Here is an 18,829-nt window from a genome sequence, read left to right as displayed (position 1 = left end):
TTAGTTTCGTTCTTTCTTTTTCACTCTCAAAATTAAATGGTAGAGGATGTTTAACTGAGCAGAGGAAAAAGGGGATAATGGTTCACATTGAGCCATTCCAGAACCTACTTCACATGCCCAGAATTAGACTGAAAGAGAAAAAATGTGATATCCTTTGGAAAACACAGTCCAGTTAAAAATGAAACACTTCATGAAATTGTTTGGAATTTCATTTTTGGAAGAACACTGAGAAAGAATGCTGACATTATCAAAATGATCCTACTCTGCCATATTCAGAATGGGACATTTTCACTCAAAAAAAAAAAAAAAAAGGCACTTTTTTTTTTCTCAAATTAAATATTTGTACATTATTGTGTATATCCTGGCTGCATGAAAAGCAGTGTGGGCAACAGGCCATGGGAGGTAATTCTGCCTCTCTGCTTTGCTTTTGTGAGATCCCACCTGGAACTGCATCCAGCTCTGGGGCCCCCAACATGGTCCTGCTGGAACAAGTCCAGAGGGAGGTCATGAAGATGCTCCAAGGGCTGGAGTCCCTTTGCTCTGGAGCCAGGCTGGGAGAGCGGGGGGGGGTTCACCTGGGGAGACCTTAGAGCCCCTTCCACTGCCTAAAGGGGCCCCAAGAGAGCTGGAGAGGGACTGGACAAGGGGCAATGGCTTCAAACTGTCAGAGGGGAGGAGTAGAAATTAGGAAGAAATTCTTCCCTGTGAGGGTGGGGAGGCCCTGGCACCGGTTGCCCAGAGAAGTTGTGGCTGCCCCATCCCTGCAAGTGTCCAAGGCCAGGTTGGATGGGGCTTGGAGCAACCTGGGATAGTGGGAGGTGTCCCTGCCCATGGCAGGGGGATGGGACAAGATGATCTTTAAGGTCCCTTCCAACCCAAACCATTCCAGGATTCTACCATTTAATCAAGTTTAATCAAACACCTCAATTCTACAAGGAAACATGTTTTTCTGCGGTTAAACTGTTTTGATCACTCCAAAGTCCCTTTTCAGAGTGTCTGTTCACAGTGTGTTGAAATCCCTGGGCTTTGTTCAGTCAGACAAAGCCCCTGTGGTCACTCCTCATGACATGAGCTCTCCACACATTTCTCTTCCAGCATGTTTCAGAGTCAGGAATCTTCCCCTGGATCAAACTTAATAAAATCTTCAGTGCTTTGTGTTTTGGCTAATGTGTTTCAAGAAATGCCTTAAAATTTCATCTTTCTCCATAAAATTCACCCTGTGGTTGTCAGAACAGCCTTACAAAACAAAACCATTTAATTGCCTACGACAATTAATTTGAAGATGGTAATAATTGCACAAGATAATATCTCTGCTACAAAGACATAAAACATTCAGTATGGGCATGGGAAATATAGTAATACAACAGAAGAATCTCTTTTTTCTTATTCTGTACTCTCTCCACAGTAGTTAATTTGCTCTGAGTTTAAAATCAATCCTTACAGTGTGAGGTTTTAGGAAAGCTCAAGGCTTCCATCCTGCTGCCATTAATCAATGCTAAAATTCACACTGAAATCTGTGATTTGGGAGCCATAGATTCCAGTTTTATTAAAAACCAATGTTGATAATCCCAGCTATTTCTGGGATGAAGATCTACACCAGATTGAATTTATATTTAAATATTTTTTCTGTGAAATGGTGAATGACAAAATCACGTTTGGGTAGGTCCCTTTGCATGAAAAGTAGAACAGAGAGGCACTGTGTAACCTAAAGGGAACTGGAAGGCCAAAGGTCAAAGTGATTTCAAGTAAGAAATATGCATTAAGTGCAATGGATAAACATGTAGGGGACAATTTTGCATATAAATGCATTTAACCAACTTCTAAACAATATGTAAATCATCTGGGTTTGCTAGAAATGACTGATCCTATTCTTGACATTCTTGACACTTCAGGATTAGGTGTTTCTATTTGTTTTTTTTAACTGACTCCAGAGAAAGCAAAGAAAAAAGGCTGCTAAAGCTTGATAATTTCTACTTTACTTTAAGGAGAAGATAAGCTGCTTTCTAAGTCTGGGTCAGCTTCCAGCTTGGAGTGAATGTGCTCCTTTAATTGCTCTCTGAATATAAGCTGTATTTCCATTAGCAAAACACAATTTCTGTAGAAAAAATAGATTCTTTAAAGGTTTGGGGGTTCTTTTCTACTTTTAAACACTCCCTTTTTGATAGCTGAATACAACAATGTTCTATATAGGAACATGGACACTCAAATTCTCAGTGCTTCAGACACCTCTTAACTTGTGCTGAATTAAAATGAACGCACAGAAGAAATCTTTTCCCCAAAGAAGGGCACAAGGATCACCACAAACAAAAGCCAAGGCAAAACCTGAATAACGGGACAGGATGGAATCTCAGCAGACTCACGGACAAGAGGCACAAACCACGAGAAGCAGTCCCAGGAAACAGGATTTCTGAACTTCAGAACGACTGTTTGACCAGGAGGTCACACAGGCATCGCTGAGCCCAGAGAAGCTCTGCAGCCCATGGCTGGACAGGGCTGCACCTGGATCTGTCTGGAGATTGTGCCACAGCACGTGACAACACCCCCAGCACAGTCCAGGCACCCCAGCCCTGGCTCTGCTGTTCAGAGAAGACCAAACCAAACATTTTATAGAGAGGGTTTTTTATGTAGTCCATCGTTTTCGGAAAATCTTCCCACAAGTCTGTTTGATGTTTCTAATTTAACTTTTAGGCTGGGAAGCATGCAGCCCACACTGGGAATGATCTATCAGAACATGCCATGGATTCTCCATGAATAAGACACCGTGCCATTTCCTCTGCAAATGGGGATTGGGTGACATTAATCCTGGACTGCATTTACCCTCCTATCCATGGATACTCAGCCACCAAAGCTAGCAGTACACTAAAAAAAAAAGGAAAGAAAACAATAAAAACCCTCACCTTGTGTTCCTGCTTTTTCTAAAACAAATCTGTAAAATATGTCACTCAGAAATCCCCTTTCAGCCTGAGTTATAGCAATGGGCACCTTTAAGGACAATTTGTCCATGGGTTCTTGTCTGTACGTTTGCCAGCAGCAACCAGAGATTATTCAGCCTCCCATTTAAAAGAAACCTCATCAGAGTATATACAGCCATCTGTGTAAGTGATTCACAACATTAGTAAACCATTAGTCAACCAACAGCTTACGTTTTTTTGGGGGGAAGAAACAAGATTTCTGAAGACATAGATTAAATACTTGTAGGCTGCACAGAAATGTTTCAGGCTGAGGGGCCCGGAGCCCTGGTGAAATATTGATTGTTGCATTTGAAAAACACTTTAGAATAATGACAGTCTGGGAATTACAATTCCATTACTACAGAAGAAAGGATTTGCAGCACGTATATCTAAAAGACCAGTGCTGCCAGTCACAGACCAAGCCATCATTTTCCTAGATAAGAAGAGAATGCCAGATATTCGTCTATTATTAAACCTATTGTTCCACGAGCCGTCAGCCTCAGCTGGAGCCTTCTTATAAAAACCAGTTAAAATCCATCTCTTCAATGTCTTGTTCTTTACTTTGACTAAGTTCCTGGTTGCCTAGAAACTCTCTAAAAGACCTGGATTTTTCCTTTTTCTTTTTTTATCTTTTTATGTTTCCCCAACTGTTAGTTAGATAACAGATTAATCAAATCACGTTTATTTGTGACAGAAACCTGGATGACAGGCTCAAAGCTGGTGAAGTGTTTGTTTCCTGCACCCCGGGAGTGTCAGACTCCACTGCCTTTGCTACCAAAAACTTCCCATAACTATGGAAATTGCAGATTATGTCTGCTTAGATCAAGACAGATAACTGAGAATTGTATCACCACTGGATAGAACAGCTTTATCTGTGCTATCAGTTTTTGCAATTTGCAGGACATACACTTCTACTTTTCAAGATTATTAAATTAATTATTATATATTGCTAATATTTAACAATATATAGCTATATATGTAATATATAGTTATATATGTAATATATAGTTATCTATAATATACATTATAGATAACATATAATAATATGTTAATTATTATATATTATTAATTATTATATTAAGACAAATGGAAGATCCAACTTTACAATGTTCTGATGGACCTGCTGGATGTCTAAAACACCCCTTCTGATGCATCAGACTACAACCAGACTCACAACTCGCATCTTATTCCAGTGTCATAAACCTTATTTTAAAATAATCACCTGCAGTGTTTATATTCAGTAATTGTAACAGCAGAAGGCAGATTCTTTTCCTGATATTCAGTAGCACAACAAATAATGGAACCAAAAAGAGCTTCAGGTGTGCTTTCCTCACCTTGATCTGTTATTCTACTCCATTTGATGGGAATGGATCACCTTTCTACTTTGGGGGACATTAGTTCCACGTGTTAGTCTGTGCACCAGCTGTTGGAACAATCAATTATCAGAGACACTTATCGCCAACAAGAAAACAAGATAAGCCTTCCCAGGAGCAAAGCAGCTGACACCTCCTCCTGACAGTGCATGTTAAACTGTGGAATGTTAAAGTGAACAGCCAGGGCCAGATCCCCAAAGGTGCTCAGGGACACGTTTGTAGCTCACAGGAGGAAGGTGCAGTAAATGCTCAGGGCAGAACCCTGCGTGGATCCCCAAACTGCTCAGCAGCTCATCAGACTCAGTCGTTTTCGAGAGCTAAAATTTCTCAACAATTCTTTATCTTTAAAGGTTATGACAAAAACTTGGATATAACTAAGCATTCCTTCCAGCATCCCCCAAAGAAACCTCCAGGAGTCAAATATTCCGACTTCTGAGTAGGCTTCAAACTAAGGGAGTAATCCTCACATCCATGCATTTTTACCTGAATTAAATCGGCTTAAACAGCTATGCACAGCTTAGGTGATAAAACAGCATTTACATTCTTCAAAGCCACTCATCCCTGCTGTCATTAGTTCTTGGTGCTATAAATCCTACCTCTTTTCCAACCAAAATAGTTTTTAGGGATAATAAGCAATAGCACTGCACGATTTTTTAAGTGTTTTAAAAGGTACCTTTAGGAGTATGAAAAGTGACTTACAAATCATTCAGAAACGGGTAAAACCAACTAAGATTGACTTAATTTCCATTTAATTTTCCATTCTCATCAAGCTTGGTTTATTCAGGTCTGATTAATTAATTTCCGTAAAGTGTTCTGAAAATATAAAAGATTACATAAATACTAAATAATAATAGAGTACTTAAGGAAAAACTCATTTGTTAATTTGCATGGAGTTTTAGCAATTAGCATTTATTTATTTCACCTATGTAAGCAGGCCCATCCAATCCCTTTCAGCTACCAGAAAATGCTCTAGCAATTACAGGACAACGCATCTTCACAGATTCTGTGTCACAGTTCACAGAAAATGAATTTAGAATGACTTGCAAAGCTGTACTTACAGAGGAATACGCACACAAAGATGGTTTTCATATATTTTCAAAACACTATCCCTCCTAACACAGCTCCAGCTGCACAGCTTTTGGGATTAAAACAGCAGCGCTCCGAAGGATTTCAGAGGTTTTTACGTTTTGAGCTTTGTGTTTTCTCAGCCTGTTGTCCAAAGAACTTAAAATTTCACTGACCACTTCTACAGCAGTCTGAAAATAAAGAATCATACATTTCCCTATGTACTTATAGGTGGGTATCTTATGACACCTTGTCTCGAGATATATATATATATATATATATATATATATATATATATATACATATTTTTATACCTGTACAGCTATAGCAGAGGACAATTATGCATATATCCATCTTTCATGTTCAGAAGGGGTGAATTTCCCAGTCTAGGCTTATCTACAGAAAAAAACCCCTTCCAGGCTATTCTGGGAGATCAGCTATAAAACAAGGGCCAGGTAGGACAGGTACATAAGGCACAGAGTCTCGTCTGATCATCTCAGCATAAGCCACACTGAACACCAGACAAAACAAACAATCTGTTTCCAAAATGGTGTAAAACGCACACAGCAACACCATCTGGGATCAGATCACACCTGAGGCTGGAAAGGCTGGAAACGGTGCCAGGGAGACAAGAAGCGCTTCCCACTCGGAATTGATTCTGGGCTGGTGCTCTGGTCACCTGCGAGGAGGCAGCGAGGCCACACTTGGACTGAACAGAAACTGGGGTTTTTGTAGGGGGCACAGGCTGAAAGGTACACTCTCCCCTCTTATGTCCTTTCCCCTCTCAAAACATTCACCAAGCAAAACCAACGTGCTGTCCCACGTGGCTTTGGCTGTAGGCAGGCAGGGTCACTTCCTTCTCCACACTCCTCTCAGCAGCTGGGAATGAGGGAAATGACAGCACACCTTAACGAGAGCATTCCCCACTATCTTCCCCTAGAATAAGTGCTATAGGACTGAAGTGTCTCAGCTGGCATCTGATTTAGAAGCGGGGCCATAAGCACAACTCCACACAGCCAGCCTGCCCTTCCTGCAGCAGTGGGGGTAGCACAGCTGGCATCCAAACCAGCTCCCAAGAGGTTCAGGCTGAATGCAATTGTGATTCTATCTTGATATTTTTTTCCTTTGCCAGGTCTCCCAGGGATGGTCTGCATTCCCACGGCATCCTCTCTGAGCACCTCCCCACTTGCAGAGTCTATACTGCTCATCCAGGAGTAGAGATAAGACTTTCAGAAAGCAAATCCTCAATTACTGGAGTGTGCTGTTTCCATCTGGGTGTAGTTTCCTAGGAAATCCCAACTGCCTGGCCCTGTGCAGTTGCTGAAACTGGATGTTTCAATTAGAGGGAGCTCAAGGATTTGGGAGAACTGTGAGATGATGCAGAAAGCAGGTTCTCTTTCAATATGAAATGTTGTTTTATTTTCTCTCATTAGTGCAGATGTTTTATTTATTTACATATTCTGAATGCACTGAATTTGGCCATAAAGATTTATTACGTTTGGCCAATGAGATTTATCATATAGAGCATCATTCAAATTAAAATGGACAGTTTGGGAGGAATTCCCAATATTCCAAGATTTTATTCTGGTCCTTCTCCAAAAAATATATAAAATGCTTCAAGAAACCCACAACATACAATTATCAAGAACAGTTGGGTTTGCTACACTGAGTACTTCCACTTTTCTCACATTCTAACAAGATTCCAGATACTTCCTAGTGTCCCTATCAAGGTTAAAAAATCTCTGTTCCTTTTTAGTCACAGCTTATAGGCATTGCAGTTTACCATCATGTTCTTTGACTGAGTTATGTGGGATAACCCCATCTCAGGAGCAGGCTAAGAGCAGGCACAGAGCACTGAAATCCTACCCCGGCCAGGATTTCACCTGTAGACTCTCCCTGGCCCTGTCTCCTTCTGTCCTTCTTCCCTTTCCTTCAATCTCAAAACTCTGCTTGTTAATGCACTGCCAAACTGATATAACTAATATGCAATATCACTTCACTAAAGCAAGACTGTTGGCTAATAAGGAGCAATTTTTTTGCCACATAATGTGCAAAAATTGGTTTCATCTTCACTTAGAGAAAACAAAAGCAAAAAAAGCAAAAAAATGCTTTTCAAGCTTGGTACCAAATGTACATGTTAACAACACTAGTTTTGATGTTAAAAGCTTCTATGAACTCACTAAGGCAAAAAATCAGCCCTTTTCATCAGGTTATTATTCAAAGGTTACTATGCAGTTTCCAATATTTTTATCTACTAAGAAAAAGCGAGATAGAATGAGAAAAATATCCCCATCACTATCTCCAGAGTCACCACAATGCAATGACAGGATAAATTCTCTGAGTGCTCTTTCAAATTTCTCCTCTTTGTTTAAGAAAGTAGCATGAAAAACAAACATAAAGTCATGATCAACAGCAGCAAGAAACCAGTGATATTCCAAAGTACATGGAATAGGATGTCTTTTCATTAAAAAAAACCAAAGTTGCCTACAGAAAGACAAAATTAAACTTTGGTTTTCTTTAGCAGGATTTCACTAAAGCTAATTTTTCCACTAAGTTCTTACTGAATCCACATCTGTCTTCCTACTGGAATTTTTTTTCCTCATGACACTGTGCTGCACTTCTTCATATAAGTGCTGGTGCCATTACCACTGAGATATCACAAGGGTTTGGTAATCCCATCAAAACATTCACTCCTGCAAAGCAGGCACTAAAGGTTTTGCTCAAACCCTAAACTCTCAAAGGAACTCCATGTTTTCATCCATAAATATTCAGTGTTTACAATGAAAGAGTGGATACACTGACAAGGAACAGCGAGTAATTTATGTTCAGTGCAATGGCAAAGGCATGGAAACACTCGTTCCTGAACCCCTCTGTGGTGCTATTTTGAGGGGTCAAGGTCCAGGAGATGACCAAACTTTGCTTCACAGCACAAGTGCACTCAGAGGGAGCTGCCTTACCAATGAGCCAGGCAAATCTTCAAGAGGAACGAACATTAAAATGCTTTTAGTTCAGTCTGGAAGTCTCAGGAATGTTCTTCTCTGAACAGCAAAGGATGATGTGCAGAGTGATTGTTTTTTGCTCCTGATAGGGCAATGCAGTGCCAGAACCTGCAGTTCTGGCAACAGAACAACAGTTGATGACTTCTAAATGAAGCAGAGCTGCAAACTGGCAAATACAGGGAAAGAAATGCCAATAAAAGTCCCTGCCATTGCTGTGATCAATTCTCCAATGAGTCCTGGGCCAAGTCAGTCAGGGATGCTCACGTGCAACCACAAAGTGACAGACTACATGAGAGATCCATTCAAGGATTAAGGTCATAAATTCACCAAAAAACCTCCACTTTCTCCTTTACTCCGTGGTTAGTTTACAATGACAAAATAACAGAGATTAGATCAACTCCTCTCTGAATTCAGGTTCAGCCCCAGATTTTGTCCAAGAACAATCAGAGACAGCTGAAGTGGCCAACAGCTGCCATAACTGCAAAGAGATGAAGTAAAACCCTGGCAAATCCCAGGCAGAGAGAGCAGCAGAACTCTGATCCAACATTCACAGTGAGCTTCTGGGATGCATTTGCTTTTCTTTTATATCCACGGTGCTCTGAATGGCACAAACTCCTTGCTATCCACCTGAAACCACAGTGCTAAGTGCAAGATGTTCCTGCACCACATTTTCTCATTATTACATCTGATTCACTATTACTACTTGATTATATTCTATCCACACAATTAGAGTTTTGTTTCATCTCCTACATGCTTCAAAAAGAGAGGGAGCAGAAGAAAATTCTCTATTGACTTTTCTGCACATAATTTCTCCTCTATCACCGGGTTGCCAGAAAGTGCAGCCTTTGGCAGTAGGAACTGAAAATTAAAATCATTTGGAGTCTTGTTTCCTTTACAAGCATCTTACCTTTCTTCTGGTCATGCCAGTGGTCATGCAGAGGAAAATGCCAATATTTGTTGTGTGCATGGTGTAATAGAAAGAAAATTAGCACGGACCAACTCAGAAAGGAAGGGTAAATGTTCGGGAGAAAGTAAGCAAAAAAATACCAGAGTGTTTTTGAGGTAACTGGTATAACATCCTGAACTCTCTGGCTGTTTCTCTAGTTTTACACTCAAATATCCCCACTGACATCCCTGTCCATGTGTAAAGCTCTAGTACTAAAAAGTCCACCAAGGCCCAAACACAGGTCAAAGGTCCCTGTTAGAAAAGGTGCCTTTGATTTTATCAGGATATATTTGCATTTTTTAAATAAATCATCAGCCTCAAGCTTTCTGCACACGCACACCTTAGACCTGCCTGGAAAACATGTCCAACAGCTACATCTCCAGAAAGCATTTGATCCTTTCTCTGTAACTCAAACCAGACCTTTCATTAAATTGACACTTTGCAGTTCACTAGACTATTTGGCTCTTTTGGGGAAAAGCACAGCAGAAAACAGTCCAGTTGTTTGGTTTAGCAATGAAGTTTCCCACACATGCATGCTAATTTATTTCATTGAAAATGTCCCAACTAATTACAACATTTACCCTCAGAGCACAGGCATGGCAGTCGCATTAATACACCAGAAGACAACGGCTCCAGAGGAGCCATTACCATGTACCAGGCCAATAATCCACAAACAGTAAAGGATTTTCACAAAAGACCCAAATGGTTTCCAAGGAGCCATTCTGGCATATCAGGTAAATAAAATATTATTGAAATGCGTTTTTTGCATTTAAATCACTTGCAGCAGGTGCATAGGAAGTGGCTCATAATAAAAAGGCTCACATTCCCTGGAATACTAACGAGGATCAACGGAAACGCAGAGCAAAAATAAAAAAAAAAGGAGGAGCAGCAGGTTCTTACCATGGCAAGAGGAACAATTCCCACAAACATTGTTCGGCTGACGAAGATCTCGGAGACCATCAGCTCGCTCACGGAGTCATCCCGGGGGTATTCCACCTGCCAGGTGATCTGCTGGGCCCCTGCCAGGCTGCTGGCGTTGTCAACCTCAAAGTCCATCTGCAGGATCTCGTAGGAGGACATGTTTGCTCTGGGGGGAAAAAAAAAAATAATTCCCCATAAAAAGATTCACCTTTATCTTTTACTCACCAAACAGTTTACCATTAAATGCAACATAAGGATTTGAAGACACTGAGAGAAACCTACATAAAACTACACAATGGGCAACTTCTATACTTTCTAGATAGGGTGACACTGTATTTTTTAGTTTCCTGAAATTGAGGCATTTTTCCCATTAAATTCAGGCATTCATTCTTTATAATCGCAATGAACTTATAGAATAAGCCACAAACCCTGGGAAAAGCATTGCACAGATGTTGCTAAATTATTTAATATACCATTATTATAATTCTGATGCTGCACAACAAGAATGCTCGGCCATACCTCATATTGTGTCAGAAATGAGCTCTTGTGAGGGAGAAAAAGTCTTTCAAACCCAAACTTGTCTTTATCTCAGTGAAAAAAATGCACTTGCGAAATTATCCATGACAACAAATGAAGCATAGACTATCCTTATTTTCAATTCAGGACAACACTGTACTCGTCAGTGGTGCAGACTTGTAATTATATGGCAATCATTATATATTTCTCATCTGGAAATGTAAGTTTAAAAGTAAAGAAATGGATGTAAATGCATGGCATTGAGAAATGAATTTAAAAATTACTTCTGCTTCTTTTCTTAACAACAACACTTAGCACTCTCCTCAGGTCCAACACTATGTAAATATTAATAATTAATCCTCAGGTTAGAAAGAAAGGTCTTATCTTCATGTTACAGAGAAGCAAACACCAAGATTTAACCAACAGCACTTGGCATATCCACAGTAGGGATCTGTTTAGAAGACAGATCTCTGCTCATCCAGCACTTTGCTTCCACAAAACTTAAGGTATTTTACAAATTAGCATACAAGCTCCAGCCCCAGTTTTCCAGACAGACACCTGCAGTGTGGAGACCCAATAGAGATTATAATACATGGAGAGGGGATGAAAAGGCAGCAGCACAGACCCAGCTGCTTCATCAGATTATTGGAGAGACAACTGATGTTCCCAATACTGATGAAGTTTTGGGGTATGTGCTCATAAATTGGTGAAAATGTGAATTTGCTCTATGTTAGGCCATTCTGTAACAACTTGAATGTGCTCTCACAGTGAGCAGGAGGATCTTGATCCCCTCCCAGGGATGTTCCCTGTGCCTGCAGGAATCCCTCAGTAATCACCCACCTCTGCACCTTCACCCTCCGTCCTGTCCCACGGTGTGCCCTTTCCCTAAAGCAGTGACTCCAAGAGCTGCGTGTCACAGAAAAGTTTTATCCTGCTGCTACAGAGAACAAAGACTTTAAACATCCTTTTCTTCTTCCCAACTGCACAGAGGCAGAATCTGGGTTTGCCATATGTTTTTGATGGCTCATTGTAAAGGAAAAAAAATCTGAACAGGAATTATTGATTTTCATGTTTTCTTTCTGACAACAAACAACGCAAACATATGCTTCAATGCCTGGAGGATAAATATTTTCCATGCTGACAGAAGATAATATCCACCTCCAGGCAAAACTAAAAGCTATTAAGTCATCTTTTGGGTGGCCAATCAGACAATCAGCAATAACCTTTTAAGATAAATTTTATTACACAATAATAAGGATGTAATTAAGCCATTTCTGTTAAAAAACATAACCACTGTGGGCACCACGATGGAGTACTCAACTTCATAGTTTTTGGCATATCACTTCCAGCAGTTTGTTTTATCTAAATTACATAAAATTAATTCGCTCACAACACAGATATAAAATTCAGATATGAGCTTTACACTAACTATGGATCTAGATACTGGGCCTGCCAAGGTATGTTTAGGTCTGCAATTTAGCTTCAGTCTGTTCAAGTCAATAGTTGCCATTCACAAAAACACCCATGAATGATTTCAAACTCAGAACAAAAACACCAATGGAGGATTTTGGTTTAGATACACCAATTAAATAATACACCCAGTTAGTCTGCAGTGATAAATCCATTCCAGTCTGCAGTGATAAATCCATTCCACATGAATAAATTCCATTCCAGTCCCAAAGACTGGCACTTCTTTGAGTTCAGCCTATCATACCTTCAATTTACTCCCTTCCTGTTTTCCCTCTAACACATCCAAAAAGAAATTACAGTAGTGGTTTTATGTTTTTAAGACAGACTGGGACGCAGATCTCCCTAAGAGGAGCATGTGTGGGTCTTGGCTATATAGCAAGCTGAATATATGACAGGGAGTGAAACAGCTCCAGTGCTTGTAAACATGCAGAGACCTTCACTGCAGCCTGAGCACGGCTGTAGAGCTGCACTAGACAGACCTTCCATTTAAAGGCAGACATGGTTATCACTGCTGGGTTAGCAAGGAGTCTCTCTGCATCTACAAAAGAGCACCAACCCACATATATAAACCTTCCTCAGATCTAACTGTATTAACATATGAACTAAAGCAAAGCTCACTTCCCAGTCCTCATCCTGGCTCCAAAGAGAATCCTTATCATCACCTGGAAAAACAATGTGGCTTGTCAAACATTTTTCTGCTTTATGTCAGAAGCAAATGCTGTAGCATGACATTAATACTGACCAAAGAAGGACCCACTTCCAGTTTGAACTTCTGCTAAAAGAGATGGATTTGCTGTCCCTATCCATTTTTCACCTACAGAGTTTCTCCACTGAGAGTGCAGCTCTAGAAAACCAGCATTCAGCTTTCTGGGCTCTTTTATTCACCAGCAGGTTTCCAGTTACCTTTTAAACAGCGGGTGAATTAATTTTCTCTGAAATTATGGTGTCCCTTTTGTCCTCTTTAGGACACAGATTCAGCCTTCAAGCAATGCCAAGTGTTGCAGTATCTGGGACACCAAGTGCCCCACGGACTAATCCACCCTCTATGCTCTAAGTTCCTTCCCAGGTTACAGCTACAGCAAAAACACATGATAAAACCTGAAAAGTGAATTTCTTTCATGCTCAGACCAGTGCCTGCCTACTGGCTGCTGCATCTCTTATCCCACAGAGGCTTCTTTCCTAGTAGAAAGATTGGTATTACATTCATAATTCTTGCAGTTTATTAACCATCCTCTATAATATCGTGTGGGAGACCACTGCCTTTTTCCACTGAAATTGATGGAGGTTGCTAACGTAAAACCAGAGATAAATTAAACCATAATCAAGACCTCAAAGGTTAGCATTTACTTATGTCAGCTCCATTAGCTGATGAATTCACATCCCAACACCTGTATCTAAATTTCTCTCCTGGCTATGCAGCATTACACTATAACCCTTTTTAAAAGCAGTTGTTCCACCCTGCCATGGCAAATCTTCAGCTTTTAGTCTGATCTGTCAATCTGCAACTGCCTGGTGAAGACAAAATGCTACCAGTGGGAAAATCCACAAGCAGAGAAGACAAGGACTGTAACTCATGCTGTTATCAGCCATTAAATCCCGTTAAACCAAACTTTATCCCATCAAGATTTTTCAACTTTTTCTGGAGACCTATTTCATTTTTCTCTTAAATAAGTTTGTACTCTTGGGAAGAGTCTGATGGAATCTAAGGACTACAAATCACTTCTCCTTTCCACATCTTTCTTCTCTTTTTAGTTAAATATTTCCATTGTCCAGTGAAGTTTTTTCCCGGTTTAGGATTTTGCCAAACCCTAGTTTAGAGGAGCAATAAAAAATAAAAAGTCAAAATTACTTTTATAAAAAAAGATTATTTCCTGCAAGCACAAGGAAAAGACCTTATAATTTTAGGCAGCTGGCATGCTTGCTAATAAGTCCATTTCTATGGAAATGAGTTCATAACTATTAATTTTGCCTGCTCCTGATCTATTCTTGATGAGCCTTTCAAATTTAGAAAAGCGCTTCATGATTCTCTCAATTTGGTAATTACTAACTCCCTTTGATGAATCCAGCCCAGTGTTTCAGACATGAGACATTCATTACACATTTTTCTCTCTGGTGAGAAAAGGAAAAAAAAAACCCCATGGGTCTTTTTGGATTTATTTCCTCTCACAAACTCCAGTAAGTAGGTCCTCTTCTTCAAATTGTGATTTATAATCCTATCTGAGTACTCTCACAATGCTGCCTCTCTCAGGTGGTAGAAGAACCTCCAAAGCCTTGAGACTTCTGGACAGTCTCCTGTTGTCTGCCCTCATACCCATCTGATGCATTCAAACCAGGTCTCCAACAGCCCAGTCAAGCTTTGTAACATCCCCAGTTCTCATTCCACACCCAGCAGTCGGTGGGCATGGTTGTGACCCCATCTGGAGGAGAGTTGTAGCACAGAATGGTAAATCCATGCCAAATAAAGCCAACCCCGGTTCCAACCTACACCAGAATAGAGAGTTATCAGGACAGGAACGTGTTGCTAAGCCCCAGAGCTTTCCAATGGACACATCCAGGTGGGCAGCTGGAAAACTGGAGAGGAACTTCTAACAAGGACAGGGGGAAACGGCTTTAAACTGAAAGAGGGTAGGTTAAGATTAGATATAAGGAAGAAAATCTTCCCTGTGAGGGTGGGGAGGCCCTGGCACAGGTTGCCCAGAGAAGTTGTGGCTGTTCCATCCCTGGAAGTGTTCAGGGCCAGGTTGGATGGGGCTTGGAGCAACCTGGGATAGTGGGAGGTGTCCCTGCCCGTGGCAGGGGGTGGGACTGGATGGTTTTTAAGATCCCTTCCAACCCAAACCATTCTATGATTCTACAGTTCATTACCTCATTAAGTATTTCTATTGAAATTCATAGGCGCTTTTTTTTTTCCACAAAATAATAGATCACTGTGAAGTTCTGATGTGAGAGGTTTTAACAAGTACTACAAAATCACCTGACATCGAAATAATAATGAATTTAATTTTATTTTTGTCTAAACCAAACATGGAATTATTGAATTAAGTACTGGAATAATACTCAGGGATGGATGTCATGACAGCATAACAGTCCAAATGGTCAGTATTTCACTTCAACAAACAAATGCCTACTATTCACTACTACGAAATATTTCCATTGCTAGCCAACCTGATGGGCCTGCCCTATGTATTTGAGAGAGAATGAAAGATGCCACAATGAAGGATGATAAAGCAGGACACTCTGCAGTGCCACAGGCACATGGAGGGGTTTTTGGCTCACACTGCCAGGTCATCAACAATTTAGGTGACAAAAGTCAGACACTTCTATTAGTGCACTTGGCTATTACAGGAAATCATGAGTTTCATTCATTCATAAAGTAATGTTTTCAATAAATGGCAATTTGTTTATGAGGCCCACAGCAGTGTAAACAAAACTCTAAAAAATGGAGCAGACATGAGGTAATTGAAAATAATCAAATGCGTGGTATCATGTTGCTTCAGAATCTTTTCAAGGTTAACAATGGCCAATTCTTTCTCTGACAAATTGTAACCAAATTCGATAAGAATTAAACTGTTACCAAATTCAATGAGAATTTAGTGACCTTACATTATCAAGGTACATTAGTTTATAAAATATTTCAGTAAAAAAGGTCTCACTCCTTCAATCTCAAGAGGATTAATTTCATAAGTACAGTTTATTGAAAAGCAAACACTTAACAGAAGGAGGCTTTTCAACAACTCATTGGAAAATGCTCAAGACCCTAATTTCCTGCTGAAGTCAAATGAAGCAACAGATGGCCAGGACCTCTGGGGGAAAAGATCCAGATTAAAGGTCCTGACCTTTTCCCCCTAAGGAAATTAAGATCCCAGCAGCCTAAGATGAAGGAAATGAAAGCAAATGCCTACTAACAGGGCAGCATGCAGCTTCTGAATTATGAAGATTTGCATACTGACAGCCCTTCTGCCTTGCTGAGAGCTGCTTTCCTGCACAGGGCACTGGGTAACAGGGACTGGCAGCAGCTGACACCTTTAAAACCAGGGTATCTTTGAGCACCCACAACATCCTTACACCACCTTACTGAGGTGAAATGGTCTTACATACAAGGTCTGACTCAATAATGGATGTTCAGACCTAAGTCCTGTTCTCCCAGCACCATTTGCACTGGGCTGTAAGGACACAAAGATGTATTTGAGGCTGGAAGAGCCTGCTCACACTGTTCTCCCAGGGTGGTTTGCTGAGGAAGGGTCTCATCCTCAGGAGCACTGGAGCCCTGCAGAAATGAGAGCAGGTATCCCTGCTGAGTGTTGCAGTGTGGATGAACATCCCTAGAAGCCAGGGATGTCCTGAGTACTTCTGCAAGCTTTTGCATCCGTGTGCAAACGTTCAGATGACACGGTGCCACTGCCCCTTGCTGCACTGTCCCCAGAGGTTTTTGTTCTGTTGAGGGAAACCAGACAGCTGGGGCATGAGGCAGGCACAAACACTGGAAAAATGCCCTGCTCACTCCTCTTCCTTGGCACAGCACAGAAGGGCAGGGCAGGAGCCACAGACAAAGATAGGATGGATGGCAGGGGGAAATTAAGTCTGCAAGGGTGGAAAAAGTTTGCTTGTTTTCCTCTCATTATGCATTTCAAAGTCACAATTTACCATTTACTCTGCTGTCTAATAGAGAACTTGCTCTGTTGTCCAGTTTACTTTACACCAAATACCAATTTTTTCCAAAACATTTCTTGGTGCCTGATCTTGTTTTTCTTTCACTGCTGTAAATTCATGTTTTTCACAGACGCATGGGCAAAGAAAATGGCTACAGAGGATAAACCCAAGCTGCTCAATCCGTTAAGAATGTATGGATTGACACAGCACATTTTAATAATCCAGTAAAAGCCATAAAAACAAGAAGAAAATATTTTTGTTCAAAACACACCACCAAGACCAGATATTACTCATGTTATTTTGCTTAGCCAACATTTTCCTACAACTGAAAACAATAAATCCAGATAATGAGCAAACCTTTTAAGCTCTTCAGCTTCCTCCACTGCCAATTCACAACTGTGCTGCTCACTAACAACTTGCAATAACTTCCACTTTATTTGATTTTATCAACATCATCATGACAGCCCTGGAGACAACTGAGACAATTGCTTCAATTATTTTTATTTGCTTGCACCCTTGTGACAGTGTACAAAAATGCTTCTGGTAAAAGAGCCCTTAGATGCTATTTTAGTCAACCTTTAACAAAACAACTTTTAGGACCGAATCCAGTATGTGTGTAATTGGTGAGTTCCATTGGTAACATCTATTGCTGGCACTGGGACTCCATTTGTACCTTTCTCATGACTCTCCCCTTTTGAAACTGCACGCAGTCTTTTGGGGTTTAAAAAAGCATTTTGATTGCACTGGAATGTTTTTCTGACTACTATTTAGAACTTCTTTATTGCTGTGCTGGGTATTTCTTAAAATAAAGCTTCTCTGCCAGGAGGAAGCATCTTGCTGGGGAACACAACAAACACATCCAGTAGGAAACTGGGGCCAGAGTTTAGCTGATGCTGGATGCAAATATAGAGGGAGTTATTGTTGTTTAAAAAATAAGAATGATTTTATGATGAAAGACATGCTGAAACCTATCCAGTTAATAAGTATCAACAGCCCAAATGGTGCTTATAATTTTTCTTTAACTATTCAGAAATTCTTACATATTTACATACCATAATCACACGGTCTATTTTCAACATTGCTGTGCAAGCAGCGGAAATATATCATAAAGCAGAGATGGATTTTTAAAGGACCAGTGACTGAAAATTCAAGATAATAAATTCGGTGGTACAAGAAGTTCTTTGCAGTGCAGGAACTCACATACAAAGACCTTCATTCCACAGACTCTCAAGAGACCTTTAAAAGAACAAGAGCACAACTCTGGGAGCCTGTGCTGCAGCTGAATAACCCAAGGCATGGGTAACTTCAGCCAATCTGGGTGTGAAGTCAATGCAGCAAACATTTCACTTGACCTCAGAGAAAACAGAGAGGATGGTCAGGGGCATCCAGAGGCTCGATGGTGGAGATAGGAAACATATTCTGAAATCTACTGCTGGAAATCCTTGGTGACTCACTGCAGTGGGATGGGACAGACTCTGGGCTGTCTATAATGTCACCACAGAACAGCCACATACACGAGTTTCCTGCAGGTAATGAAGCAGAAGAAAAAGGCCACTCTTAATTCAGCTCCTCTACTATCCCCACACTGGGTTACTGGCCACCAGCTCAGCATAGCTGAAGGTGCTTCATTCAGAGTCTTTCTCTTCTCCTGCCAACCATTAAATGGAAGACAAGCAACAGTTTAATTTATTTGTACGTCTTCCAAATGTATTGTGTCAGGAAGAGTGACTCTATGTGGCAGCTCCTGAACGTACAAAATGATGTAATTTTAGAATTTTATATTTACAAATAATGCATGCAGCTTCCTCATCTTACTAGATAAGAGCTTGGGTAAGTGACCTAGAGGAACCCTAATGGCTCAAAACACATTTCCAATAACACGTTTCTTTGTCATTTTAAACACTTCATGATTTTTATATGTCTGACATCAGAATTACA

The 18,829-nt window shown here is 40.5% G+C and overlaps 1 protein-coding gene across 3 annotated transcripts in view; it reads right to left on the bottom strand.

Annotated features, from left to right (window-relative positions):
- TMEM132B (transmembrane protein 132B) overlaps nt 1–18,829 on the bottom strand; it is a 231,313-nt gene that overhangs the window by 59,281 nt on the left and 153,203 nt on the right. For all 3 annotated transcript variants that reach the window (XM_064675197.1, XM_064675199.1, XM_064675198.1), the window contains exon 4: nt 10,235–10,421. In XM_064675197.1, the coding sequence (XP_064531267.1) occupies nt 10,235–10,421 (187 nt within the window). The remainder of the gene's footprint in view (nt 1–10,234; nt 10,422–18,829) is intronic.

Source organism: Pseudopipra pipra, chromosome 18 (genome assembly GCF_036250125.1).
Source record: "Pseudopipra pipra isolate bDixPip1 chromosome 18, bDixPip1.hap1, whole genome shotgun sequence".
Lineage (NCBI taxonomy): Eukaryota > Metazoa > Chordata > Aves > Passeriformes > Pipridae > Pseudopipra > Pseudopipra pipra.
This window is presented reverse-complemented; position numbering and strand designations above follow the sequence as displayed.